The sequence below is a fragment of the Leptodactylus fuscus genome, chromosome 4, assembly GCF_031893055.1.
Source record: "Leptodactylus fuscus isolate aLepFus1 chromosome 4, aLepFus1.hap2, whole genome shotgun sequence".
NCBI classification, from domain to species: Eukaryota; Metazoa; Chordata; class Amphibia; order Anura; family Leptodactylidae; genus Leptodactylus; species Leptodactylus fuscus.
Window position 1 is genome coordinate 205,124,206 of NC_134268.1, and position 13,012 is coordinate 205,137,217.

General features: G+C 43.3%; 1 protein-coding gene across 2 annotated transcripts in view; it reads right to left on the minus strand.

Annotated features, from left to right (window-relative positions):
- SPAG6 (sperm associated antigen 6) overlaps positions 1–13,012 on the minus strand; it is a 149,166-nt gene that overhangs the window by 106,001 nt on the left and 30,153 nt on the right. For both annotated transcript variants that reach the window (XR_012715477.1, XM_075271736.1), the window contains exon 3: positions 8,974–9,140. Coding sequence is in view for 1 of the 2 variants with exons in the window: in XM_075271736.1 (XP_075127837.1) it covers positions 8,974–9,140 (167 nt within the window). In the remaining variant the exon portion in view is untranslated. The remainder of the gene's footprint in view (positions 1–8,973; positions 9,141–13,012) is intronic.

Genomic DNA, 13,012 nt, shown 5'->3' on the forward strand with positions numbered 1-13,012 from the left:
ATACCATATACACCACACGTTGTGGGATCCTGCTTGCTCCGTCTTGCTTCACTGGTGTTAGCGGTCAGAGCTCACTGCTTCTGGTGCAAATATAGGTTGCAGCATTGACAGCGCACATTACATCAAGGCATTATAAAGGTACATTCATCTAAAGGAGGACCTGCTGCTGACCCCTTTGTTATCTATTCCTACATGTCGCTCTACCATTCAGGCCGGTGTTTAGGACATAAGCATGTTTTCAGAATTGCTTTACTTTAACATAGAAAGACTAGATCTCCTGATAGAATACTCTACAGCATGCACCAGCGCACACATTTGCATGCATCATCTAACTTCTGGTTATTTCCTTACTTGCAAAAATAAAGGAACAAGACTGTATCGAGTTACATGAGAAAGCATTTAAAGGGGTTATCTAACTTCTAAAACAAAAATGGCTACAAATGTTATGGGAAAAATAAAACGCCACTCAATTCTTTTTTTAACTGTGTCACTCCAGCGCTGAGAATCCTTCAGTCCTCCAGGTTTTTGGTTACCAGTGGCCATATGTCGCACTTTGTACTTTACTGAAATCACCACTGACCATTATTAAGATTGTGGAATTAATTAGATGCATCGCTTGTTACATAGTTACATCTATAGGAACTCAATTTATTGAATTAGAGGTAATAAAGGTACAGTATATATCAGTGTATCATGCTCTGTAATGTGGTGTCATAGCTGAATATACTTGGGGGAGGTTGCAGACTCCCTTTAAAGGAAAGCATGGGATGTGACCACTGAGGCTACTAAATGACTACATCCTTTATATATTGGCTACTTAAGCTAGAAGATTTACCATAGGCTAACTAGGGAAAGAAGAGATGAGTAGTGGTCCCTCCTTTTTGTTTCAGAACATTTTTATCTGTTTTTAACATTTCTTACAACTCCTCTAACTTACACAACTTTTTTTGTTAATAAAAGTTATTTGAAAAGGAATATTCTATTGATTTTTTCTTTTTGCTTTTGACTGAAGGATCATCTCCTTAAAGGGATTCTACCATTAAAATTGAACTTTTTGTCAGTCACCCGTAAGAATAGCCTTAAGAAAGGCTATTCTTCTCCTACCTTTAGAGGTCTTCTCTGCGCCGCCATTCATTAGAAATCTTGGTTTTCTTCTGTTTGCAAATGAGTTCTCTCGCAGCACTGGGGGCGTCCCCAATGCTGCAAGAGAACTCTCCAGCGATTTCTCCATCTTCGTCTGGAACGGCCTCTCCCCGCGTCTTCTTCCGGCACTGGCTTCAAACCTCTAGGCTTGCGCAGTTGGCTCTGTAAACTGGTGTAAGCGGCCACAAGAAAATAGCCGCGGGAATACCCAGTTGGCTCTGCCCGAGGCCTGACGGCAGAGCCGACTGTGCATGCTTAGAGGTTTGAAGTCAGCACTGGAAGAAGATGCGGGGAGAGACCTTTCCTGAAAAAGATGGAGGCGACGCTGGAGATTTCTCTCGCAGCATTAGGGACGCCCCCAGTGCTGTTTCAAATAACTCATTTGCATACAGACAAAAACGGGGATTTCTATCAAATGGCGGCACAGAGAAGACTTCTAAAGGTAGGAGAAGAATAACCTTTAAAGGATTTTCCTTTAATAGTAGTAGTTGTGCACTCACAGTGTTTTTTTCTTATCCTGCTTTTCCCAGTCTTCAATAAGTCACATGATCACCATGTGACTTGTTTTTTTTCTAGCATTGGTTGATGTACAAACAAGAGGTCTCTCTCTGCTCCCTGCAGTTACTATTCCGAACTACCATGTGACCTCAGATATTCAGGAACACCCCACCCCTGTTCTTCTGCCATAAAGCTTTCCTGCTCCTTCTCTGTCTCTGATATAATCTGCTCCCATTACTTTCTGCAGTACCAGAGTTGGTACAGCTTTATAATCACCTTCCAGGACCTTTGTTAACAACATCTTCACAGTATAAGTTCCTGGAAGTATCTTCTAGTATTAGCTCTGCAGTGTTTTGCACAGACAGGAACTTGACATGGGTACAGATGCTAGACATGGGTGGTCGCATCAGCAATAATACATTTTGAATCTACTTTGATGACTACCTTACATAGATTAAAAAAAAAAAAAAAATCTGGAGGGTTCCTTTAAGCCTATATAAAAAAAGCAAACAAGAACAATCAATAAATGTCATGATAATACAAGCTATCAAATTGGAACGCATCAATATACAGTACAATAAAGAATGATAAAGAGCAAGCAACAACAATGCTATGACTACGTCAAAGAACATGTCTGTAGTCAGATAACCAGGTAACAGGTGTAGACACACAAAGGAATCAGACATGACTGACAAAACACATTTCAGAAGGTGTGTAAGGTAGCCATGCCCTTGGGAGGGTCGGCACGGATTGCTCCTACGCTGGCTGTGTATTCGGCTGGCAGGCAGCGGGGGGGGGGGAAAAACACCTCGGGGGAAGACGGCTGATCCCTTTTCAATGAAACACAGCATCCTCTCAGGACCTCGGTTTTCTTTTTAGAATAAGTGCTAGCGAGTAGGAATGCCAGGGATAACAGCGATCATGACTTAGGTTTATTCAGTCAGAGATTTTTTTTTAAACTAAGATGTAAAATTATTTACAGATTAAACTCTTAATCTGACCAAAAGATCCAAATCCTCCAGCACAGACAGGGTTAAAAGATAAACTTCTGTCTGCAGCCCCGCAGCTTAACAACTTACTGTAAAGCAACACAATAAAAACACAGTAAGCTCCCCCTAGTGGTGGCTGCAGGATGGCAGCATTTTATTATTTAAAGGGAGTCTCCAGAGCCCAGCTCCTAGTGAATCGGTGTGTCTCTGTTGCAGACATATCACTATTTTTGCCAATATGCAAATGAGCTCATTAGCAACAAGAGAGTTGCCTATTATCTCTATGGAGCAATTACAAAGCCCTCACTGCCCCAAAGAGCTCATTTGCATATTCACAAACCCAGCCAAATCTCACCAATGGAGAAACCGAATCACAAGGAGAAAACACAGTTTCGTTCAGGTGAGCCTAACCTATCCATCTATGTGGTTGCGGTGATATTCTGAGTTCTGAAGTCTGTCAGTTCGTTTCGGCCTATCAAAGGGAGTCTGTCACCAGATAAATCCACATAAAACGGTACCTAAATATAAATAGTTTAGGGCCCCTGAAGCTGGGGTTCTTTCCCGCTGTTCAAAAGATACAGCCGTTTTCCTGTATATGCAAATTACGTTTTTGGAGCAACGAGGGCGTCACCATTGCTCCAAAACGCTATGCCTCCTACAGATGAGTACTACACTCTGTTTCTTCCCTCTGTTGTTTAACTGACAATGCCAGTCAGTGTAGACAAAATGTCTTCTGGCCCTAAGCTGACGCACTCGCACCACTACTCTCATTATCGACACATGCGCCTTCTGACCTGGCGAGCTTCAGAGCTGTATTCATTGCATGGAGAGACATTTCTAAGCAGGAGCAAAGACCCTGTGGTGATAATGTGTTGCTCATACAAGCACAGGAGCTGGCGGTCACCAGTATTAACGTGGTCATACACTGACAACAGCTGTTGGCCGAACGCTTATTTAGCCAAAAGCTACTCCTCCTGAGCCTCCAAACACTCTCATAATCAGCTTGTGTCTTCAATGGCAAGAGTAGAGTAGAGTAGAGTAGAGTAGAGTAGGGTAGAGTAGGGGAGTAGGGTAGGGTAGAGTAGAGTAGGGTAGGGTAGGGTAGGGCAGTAGAGTAGGGCAGGGGAGTAGGGTAGGGTAGGGGAGTAGGGTAGGGTAGAGTAGAGTAAGGTAGGTTAGGGGAGTAGGGTAGAGTAGGGTAGGGGAGTAGGGTAGGATACGGGAGTAGGGTAGAGTAGGGTAGGGTAGGGTACAGTAGAGTAGAGTAGGGTACAGTAGAATAGAGTACAGTAGAGTAGAGTAGAGTAAGCCTCTGCCAGACACCATTGGTGGTAGTTTATTTCTCAAGAGAACATGGGATCAGGAATTATGAAATTCAACATGCTCAGTCTTTTCTTTTCCTTACACCATCTGCTGAGGAAAGTCAAGAGCTTGGCTGACTTTTTTTATGCTAGTGGAAAGATTATCCATGTAGGCAGCACATGTGTGAACAGGCTATATGGTGCCCCTGTAAGGGGAGAAAAAGACCATATTAATGCTCATTCGTCCCCATACAAGTCTCGTGGAAGGTCTCTTTATATCTGCCTTGATCAATCTTCTTAAGGCCGCTTATTGGCTCGTCTAAAAGGACATTAGAAGAGTCCTCATACAAATAGCTGATCATATAAGTCTTACACAGCATTACACAGCTTCTTTTTACACCAACAGGTTGTCCTTCCTAGTACGAGATAGATACTATATACATATCGATACATATATTTATTATATTTATAGATTATATATAGATATATAGATACTTTACACTCCGGGTAATAAATGAAGCTTGGAAGGATGTGGTCAAGTTATTCTTCAATCTGCAGATAAGGGATAGCTTGCAGATCGTTAGGGCTCAAATTCTGAAAATCCCACTGACTTACCACCATCCTGAATTAAGTGGTGGTTCTTTGGCATGAATTCATTTTAATGGGAATGTTGGAGATAACCAAAATAAATGAAGCCATGAGCCCGCTGCCTGACTACCATTCCATCCAAAAAATTGCTAATTGGATCCAACTGCCCTCCCCTCCCCCCTGATCAAAAGAGCAGGTAACTTCGCCCCCCCCATTCTGAATGAAGCCCCGGTCAAGCATTGTGTGCACCGCTCTATTCATTTTAATAGGAGATAGCCAATACAAATGGACCACATTCCATCTGGAATTTGCAGAATGGTGGCGGCCCAAGAGCTCCAACCCCCATTGATCAGGAGAATAGGGATACTTCTGTCCCCCATTCTGAATGATGTACTGGCTAAGCTGCACATGTGCCAGTCAATTCATTGTAATGGGTTCACCGGAGATAACCAAAATGAAAGCAGCAATGCATACGCTACCTCGAAACCATTCCAAAGTCACCCAATCTCCTGATCAGTGGGGGTCTGAGCAGTAGGACCCCCACCAATCGTCAAACTATCTTCTATCCTATAGGATAATCTTGCCTAGAAGAGAAAGCCCCTTTAATAGAATAGAGTTTTCTAAAAGAGACAATCCCTTTAGTTTATATACTAGCCGAAAACTCTTCCAAAGATAAAAATAAGATCTAGCATTCTCTATAGAATAATAAGACCAGTCGTCTCCCAGGCAGCGTACACATATTTAGTAAGGACGGATACACGGCCCACATACTAGAAGTGGTTAAATGACTGTAACGTCTGTGTACGGAGACCGGAGATTCATTCAATTGAGTTTACTCAATTCTGTTTTCAGGCATTAAACTTTGGAGAGACCTTTTATATCTCTGAAATAGTTGTTTTAAATAAACAAGCAGCTGCCTTTTCGGGGTTAAGTATCTCTATTATCTCGCAGACTGTCATTTAGGCTCTATTCATCAATATACACATGAATTATTTATGCAAACACAAGTATTCAGAGCCGCACTTCAATACAATGGCAGCGTCTCCGGCAAAGGGAGGCTAAAGGAAGGCCCGGGGGAGGTTGCCAGGCAGGCCTGGGGGTAACTTCAAGCAAGGCCTGGGGATGGGCAGTAAGATCAGGCCTAGAGAATGAGATCTTTATTAAAAGCATATAGCCACGATCGCATAATTGGTGGCCGCGTTCTTAAAGGCCTGTATACTGCAAGCAATAAATGAGTAGTGATATCATCCCTTATAGTCTTTGTATGTAAATGCTCCTTAGGGAGATAGGGATATAAACCCCCCATTCATGATTCGGAGAGGGCTCCATTTTTATGCATAAATAACTAATTCTGTCAATAAGGAATTATATTATAATAGGTTATCATTGATCTCTGTGATCTGAAAGAAAATCACTTCATGTAAATGGGCTTTAAGTACCAGGAGATTAAAGTCATCTGAATGGAGATGAGATTTAGGAACTGACTTGGGACGGTTATGCAATATCCGAGTGAAGCCAGGCCTGTAGGGGAAATAAGTCTCCTGGCCAAAGCTCACGACATTTGGTTAAATCTCATTTGCAAGGATGTAGCTATGTGGGGGGTAGACCGCGTTTAAAAAATGTCCGTAAAAAAGGGGGCAATAAAGTTGGATGGCTATGTTACAGGTTTTGCATTGGGGCTACACCAATATAATACTGCTCTAAACACATCACAAAATGCTAATATATGTTACCCAAATGATCCTCCTATGAAGAGCTCAGATAACACTGCCATATAGTTCCTGCCTAAAACTATTCCCATATAACGCTGCCATATACCAGATGTAGCAGAGTCATCCCAAACTTCTGCAATTGGTTAAAATGCTGCAGCGAGATATCTCATCACAGAAGACGACAAAAGACAATGAAAAGTTATTACCGTATATACTCGAGTATAAGCCGACCCGAATATAAGCCGAGGCCCCTAATTTTACCACAAAAACTAGGAAAACTTATTGACTCGAGTATAAGCCGAGGGGGGGAAATGCAGCAGCTACTGGAAAATTTCAGAAATTAAAATGGTCGGAGTTTTTGGGTGCAGTAGTTGCTGGGTCCTGGGAAAGGGGAGAGGGTGTTTTGGTTGTCTGTCTGCCCCTTCCCTGAGCTTGAGGACTGTTTTTTTCCCCACTTGTAATTCAGTCTGTCTGAATATAGAGTATCTGCAGTGCTCCTATTAACCCCTTCCTGACTGGACGGGAGCACTGCAGACCCCCTATATTCAGTAGACCAGGCACTATCAGACACAGGGATACCTAATGTGTTTGTGTTTCACAGTTTTATTTTATTTATTTTATTATGATTTTTTTTTTTTTTAAACTTCTTTTTTTTCCACTATTTTATGGGAGATAAATTAGCGTGTAGCTCCGCCCACCACATAGCGTGATCCTATGGGACGACTGAAGGGCCTGTGATGTCATCAAAAGGTCCTGTAGACTTGGATTTACCTTGTACGGAGTTTCCTAAAGGACCTGGCTCCTCTGCCCACTAGCAGCCTGCTCTATATAATAAAGCTTTATCCTAGTGAACAGAGAGACCAGGTCCTTTAGCCCAGTAGGATTTAGACTGCTTTATATAAGAAAGCAGCACTTATTCCACACACCCCCCCTCTATCTCACAGCAGGGAGCTAGGTGATGTGTATGTGATGTGTATGTGTAGTGCAGACACAGGCTGGCTCTGTACACTCAGCCCCCCCCACACACAGCAGGGAGCTACGTCATGTGGCTCCCTCAGCAATGAGCAGGGGGCCAGGTGCTAGTGTCCATAATGAAGTGAATAAAGTAAGATAGTGGACAAACAAAGCAGTTTTGCTGAAGCAATGTATTTAGGAAAAGTCTTAAATCCACATTAACAAGCAGTATAGATAGAATCATTGTTATGATACCACCCCTTTAAATTAGCCATCGCCCCCCTAAACCGCTTCAACGCCCCCCAATCTTCTCTGTGCCCTTTACTGCCCCCCTATAGGCCTCCAGCGCCCACAAGGAGGCGTTATCGCTCACTTTGAGAAAGACTGCTATAGATCAATGCTTGGTTTTATATGAAACCTAGATACATTGGGGGAATTTATCAATCTCTCTAAGTTTTTTGGCATAGAAGGATGATATTATAACACATATTTGGTTAAGGCCTTTTCTTGTGCCAAATGCGCGCCACAATTCCTGTTCTGTGGCTTGCTCACCGCATTGTGTGAATGTGAGCGGACCAGGGTGGGCTGAGTTGGCAACACTTTGGCCCAACATACTTATTATAACTCACGCCAGTTTCTTGGTGTGAGTTATCATGGAAATCTATGCCAGTTCCTAGCTAGCATAGACCTCTATTCTGGCACATGTGTGTGCTCCTCGGAGCATCTTCATAAATCAGTCATTCCCTGGGTCAGGCAAGGCTTTTATTAAGACTAGAGTATGAAATACCAGTCTTAATAAACCTGCCTCATTGTCTGGGATTAAAGCCAAACCAGAATACATTTTGAAAAAGGACCTTCCATGTATTTATAGATGGCTGGATTATATAATACTAGAAAATCGACAGTCAGTTTTCCTGGAATGCGCCGTGTTGGGGGCATTCCTCAAACCTAGGGATGATGCTAGACTGTAAGGCCCGCCTTTAGGACACCGGAGAGATATCAATGCCGAAACTAACAGCACCGATATCTCCAGCACCAGGACACATACTATGAAAGCTGACGGTTTTCTAGCACTATGTAATACTGCACATCTCTGAGGACATGAAAGGTCCTTTCTAAGGGTATGTTCACATGGCGGAATTTGCAGTGTACCGGCATCCCGTTGCAGCATTCCGCTCCGGATTAGGCCCAAATGAATGGGCCTAATCGGGAGGGAGTCTCGCACCACGGACGTCGCGGCAAGAAGGGTCATCTCGCTTCTTTTTTCCACTACTAGCTAGCGGAAAAAAGAAGCGAGTGGCTTCCATTGAAGTCATTGGGAGCTGGTTTTGGCAGTGGATTTTGAGGCGGATTCTGCGTCAAAATCCACTGCCAAAAAACTCTGTGTGAACTGACCCTTAAGATCCCTTTCCAAGAATCCCTAGTAAAAGGTGCATGGCCTGTTAGACCCTAGACACCCCCCCAGGTGGCTTGCAAAGGCATTCTCCCATAGTACCCCTTCTGACTCAGGTTCCCTTTAAGATGGATATTGAAAAACGAGAAAATCTGACTAATAATAGAAGCCAGTCTTCTCCCTCCTGGGGTCTAATAGAAGAATATTACACAACGTGATGCTGCAATGATATTTCCAGAGATATTATCATCTACATACAGTCATGTCCTCACCTTGCACCAGTACGTGACATCTTTGGAGGAGTCCTTTGTTTCTTATGAATTCTTTTAGGTTATGTTTTGATTTACGCCACAAAGGAATAAAGTCTTTAAAAAGGCCATAAAGTATTTACTTACATTTTGTTCGGCCAGAGAATACACAAGCTGCGGAAGAATGTCTCCTTTAACAACAGCTTCTGCCAGATCATCATTATAATTGGCGAGTCTCCCAAGAGCCAAGGCAGAGGTCTGCTGGATAGTTGGGACCACGTCCAAGAGAAGGGGCCGCAGCAGAGACATAACGCCTAAGTAACAGGAGAAAAGGAAGAGAAAAATAATTAGGAATGATGGCCCAATCCCTATGGAAAAGAATTCTCCTTAAGTAATGGTGGTTTGTTATGTTATATCATGTGATCATAACATCTATCAATATCAATGTAAGTAATGTAAGACATAATATTATGTTGGGGGCAGGGGTGAACCTACCCCTTTCGCCGCCCGAGGCGAACTACAGAAAGCCGCCCCCCCCCCCGGAGGAGGGGGCGGAGCAAAGGGGTGTGGCCAATCGAAGGGGCGTGGTGGAGCAAAGGGGCGGGGCTTAGCGTTGTTCGCAGGCAGAGAGCAGGCACGGAGATGACCTGCTCTCTGCCTGAGCGTGATGGGAGGCTGCTGGAGCGTGATGGGAGGCTGCTGGAGCAGCGCTGCTCCAGTGGCCTCCCCAAACCACCGCTCGGTGCTAAGCCAGTCCAGGACAGCTTGCCCGGACTGGCTTAGGTAATCAAAAATGCCGCCCTCCCTGGGGTCCTGACATAGCGCCGCCTGAAGCGCTCGCTTCAGGTCGCCTCATGGGAGGTGCGGAGCTGGTTGGGGGGGACTGCTTAAGGCCTGGGGCCACAAGTGGCATGGCTGCAGCAGGTTAGCCACTGCCAGAATTACTGGCAGATAACCTATTGTAACATACAATACCAAGTTAGTGGATGAGAGTTAAAGGGAACCTATTAGGTCAATCAAGGTCACCAAATCCCACACGAGTCTTTATGGACAGTTCGCTGCGGGGGGGTTTTGTGTAGATTGCGAGCCTTATATAGGGTTCACAATGTTAATTTTTTTCCTATCAGTATGTCTTTGGAGTATGGGAGGAAATCCACACAAACACAGGGAGAACATACAAACTCCTTGCAGATGTTGTCTCTGGCAGGATTTGAACCCAGGACGCCAGCGCTGCAAGTCTGCAGTGCTAACCACTGAGCCACCATGTTGCCGTCGCTGTGAGTTTGGCAATTACAACAGGTCAATTTCTTGCTCCGGTTCCAGTGTGGTTTTTAACCTTTGCATTGCATGTCCTGTCCCCGGCGTTCCGTTGTCTGCTGCCAGTCCCCACTTTGGAAACCCTGAGGCTCATGTAACCACTAAGACCAATCAGTGACCTCAGCAGTTTCTGGAGAGAGATTGGGGAGGTCTCTCACAAATGTTTATGGTTCCTTGCCCGTGACTGCTGAGGTCACCCCCCCTCCCCTTTCCCTGGCATCCCCCCTGCATAAAACTTTTGCACAATACTGTATAGGCGTATGCTTTTACAGTCACAATGATTTACAATAGGTCGTCAGAGTAGATCGGTGCTGCCCTTAACCTCATGGTGCATATTATGTTGATTTTCCAGTTCCCATGAGACCATTCACCAAACCTTCCTAAATATCCGTAACTGCACCTAATCCAATAAGAAGAAATCAAACCTAATTGTACAGTCCTAAATAAAGCCCCTTAAAATTGACATGATCTATAAATAACAGGAGAGATTAGATCCCAAATCCTTCCAAAAAAAAATCATGCCACAATCCCCCCTATATTTTGTCTTTTTGACACTTTCCACATATCCAAAAGCTGGAACAAATTAGTCCCCTCCGCTTCTTTTCCTATATGAATTTCCCTTCCATTTTGCTCCTAGATTTCGCCGATACACAAATCTGTCAAATGTTCTATTTTATAGAATGCAGCACGTTACAGAAACGCGGAGTGTGAGCAAAAGCGGGAACATCTGTGGCTGGTTAAGTGCGGGATCCAAGCCTGATGTAGTAGTCAGGATCCAGGGGCAGGAACATGGATATACGCGGCTCCAGCTATCCAGTCCCTTATATACTGCTGCCCAGACCTGGGGGAATGTAAACACGTATATGGATTTACATTCTGCAGTTTATTATTTTTTTCACATTTTGGAGAGCGGGAGCTAATAAAAAAATACACCAATTACTGTGTATCATGGCCAAAGGCTCCATAATATAAAAAACTAACATAAACAAGTTTCATGTGTGTCTGAAGTTTCTACCATTTTTCCACTTCACCTTCAATTACATTATTACTAGATTAAAAAAAAAAAAACTGTTCAGAATTCCAAAAATAGAAAAAAAAAATAAAGGACTTTATTAGCTCATTTAAGGCTGCTGACCTGTTTATATACAGTGGGTAAGGAATTGCTAAAAGCAAAAAAGTTCATTTTATTTTTCATGAAAGTGCACTCAGCCCCATCTTGACAAGAAAAAAAACAAACGTAGATATTTTTGCAAATTTATTAAAAAAGAAAAACTGAAATATCACATAGTCATCAGTATTCAGAGCCTTTGCTCAGTATTGAGTATTTGCCCCTTTTGAGCTAGTACGGCCATGAGTCTTCTTGGGAATGATGCAACAAGTTTCTCACATCTGGATTTATGGATCCTCTGCCATTCTTCCTTGCAGATCCTCTCCAGTTCCTTCAGGTTGGATGGTGAGCGTTGGTGGAGCCATTCACAGGTCTCTCCAGAGATGCTCAACTGGGTTGAGGTCAGGGCATTGACTGGGCCATTCAAGAATGGTCAGAGTTTTTCCGATGCCGCTACTTTGTTGTTTTAGTTGTGTGATTAGGGTCATCGTCTTGTTGGAAGGTGAACCTTCGGCCCAGTCTGAGGTCCAGAGCACTCAGGATATCTCTGTACTTGGCCGTATTCATCTTTCCTACAATCGCGACCAGTCTTCCTGTCCCTGTCCCATAGCATGGCGCTACCACCACCATGTGTCACTGTTGGGATTGTATTGGGCAGGTGATGAGCAGTGCCTGGTTTTCTCCACACATACCGCTTAAAATTAAAGCCAAAAAGTTCAATCTTCGTCTCATCAGACCAGAGAATATTATTTCTCATAGTCTGGGAGTACTTCATGTGTTTTTTGGCAAACTCTATGCGGGCTTTCTTATGTCTTGCACTGAGGAGAGGTTTCCTTCGGGCCACACTACCATAAAGCCCCAACGGGTGGAGGACTGCAGTGATAGTTGACTTTTTGGAACTTTCTCCTATCTCCCTATTGCATCTCTGCAGCTCAACCATGGTGATCTTTGAGTTCTTTTTTACCTTTCTCACCAAGGCTCTTCTCCCATGATTGCTCAGTTTGGCTGTATGGCCAGGTCTAGGAAGAGTTCAGGTCATCCCAAACTTCTTCCATTTAAGGATTATGGAGGCCACTGAGCTCTAAGGAACCTTGAGTGCTGCAGAAATTCTTTTATAACCTTGGCCAGATTTGTGCCTTGCCACAATTCTGTCTCTGAGCTCCTTGGGCAGTTCCTTTGACCTCCTGATTCTCATTTGCTTTGACATGTACTGAGAGCTGTGAGGTCTTATATAGACAGGTGTGGGCCTTTCCTAATCAAGGCCAATCAGTTTAATTAAACACAGCTGGACACCAATGAAGGAGTAGAACCATCTCAAGGAGGATCAGAAGGAAATGGACAGCATGTAAGTTAAATATGAGTCACAGCAAAGGGTCGGAATACTTTATGACCATGTGATATATCATTTTTTCTTTTTTAATAAATTTGCAAAAATATCTACATTTCTGCTTTTTTTCGGTCACAATGGGGTGTTGAGTGTACATTAATAAGAAATACAATGAACTTTTTTGCTTTTAGCAAATGGCTGCAATGAAACAAAGAGTGAAAAATTTAAAGGTGTCTGAATACTTTCCGTACCCACTCTATATATCTCTATATATACACACATATATTATATATACATACTCTACATGAGACAGTGATAAAGCACTGCAGAATATGTTAGCACTATACAAGTAAGCAAAATAAATATTTACACTTGTATCTATCTACATATATTACCATTTTATATAATACGGAGGTCTAGAAAGAGGACCTGAA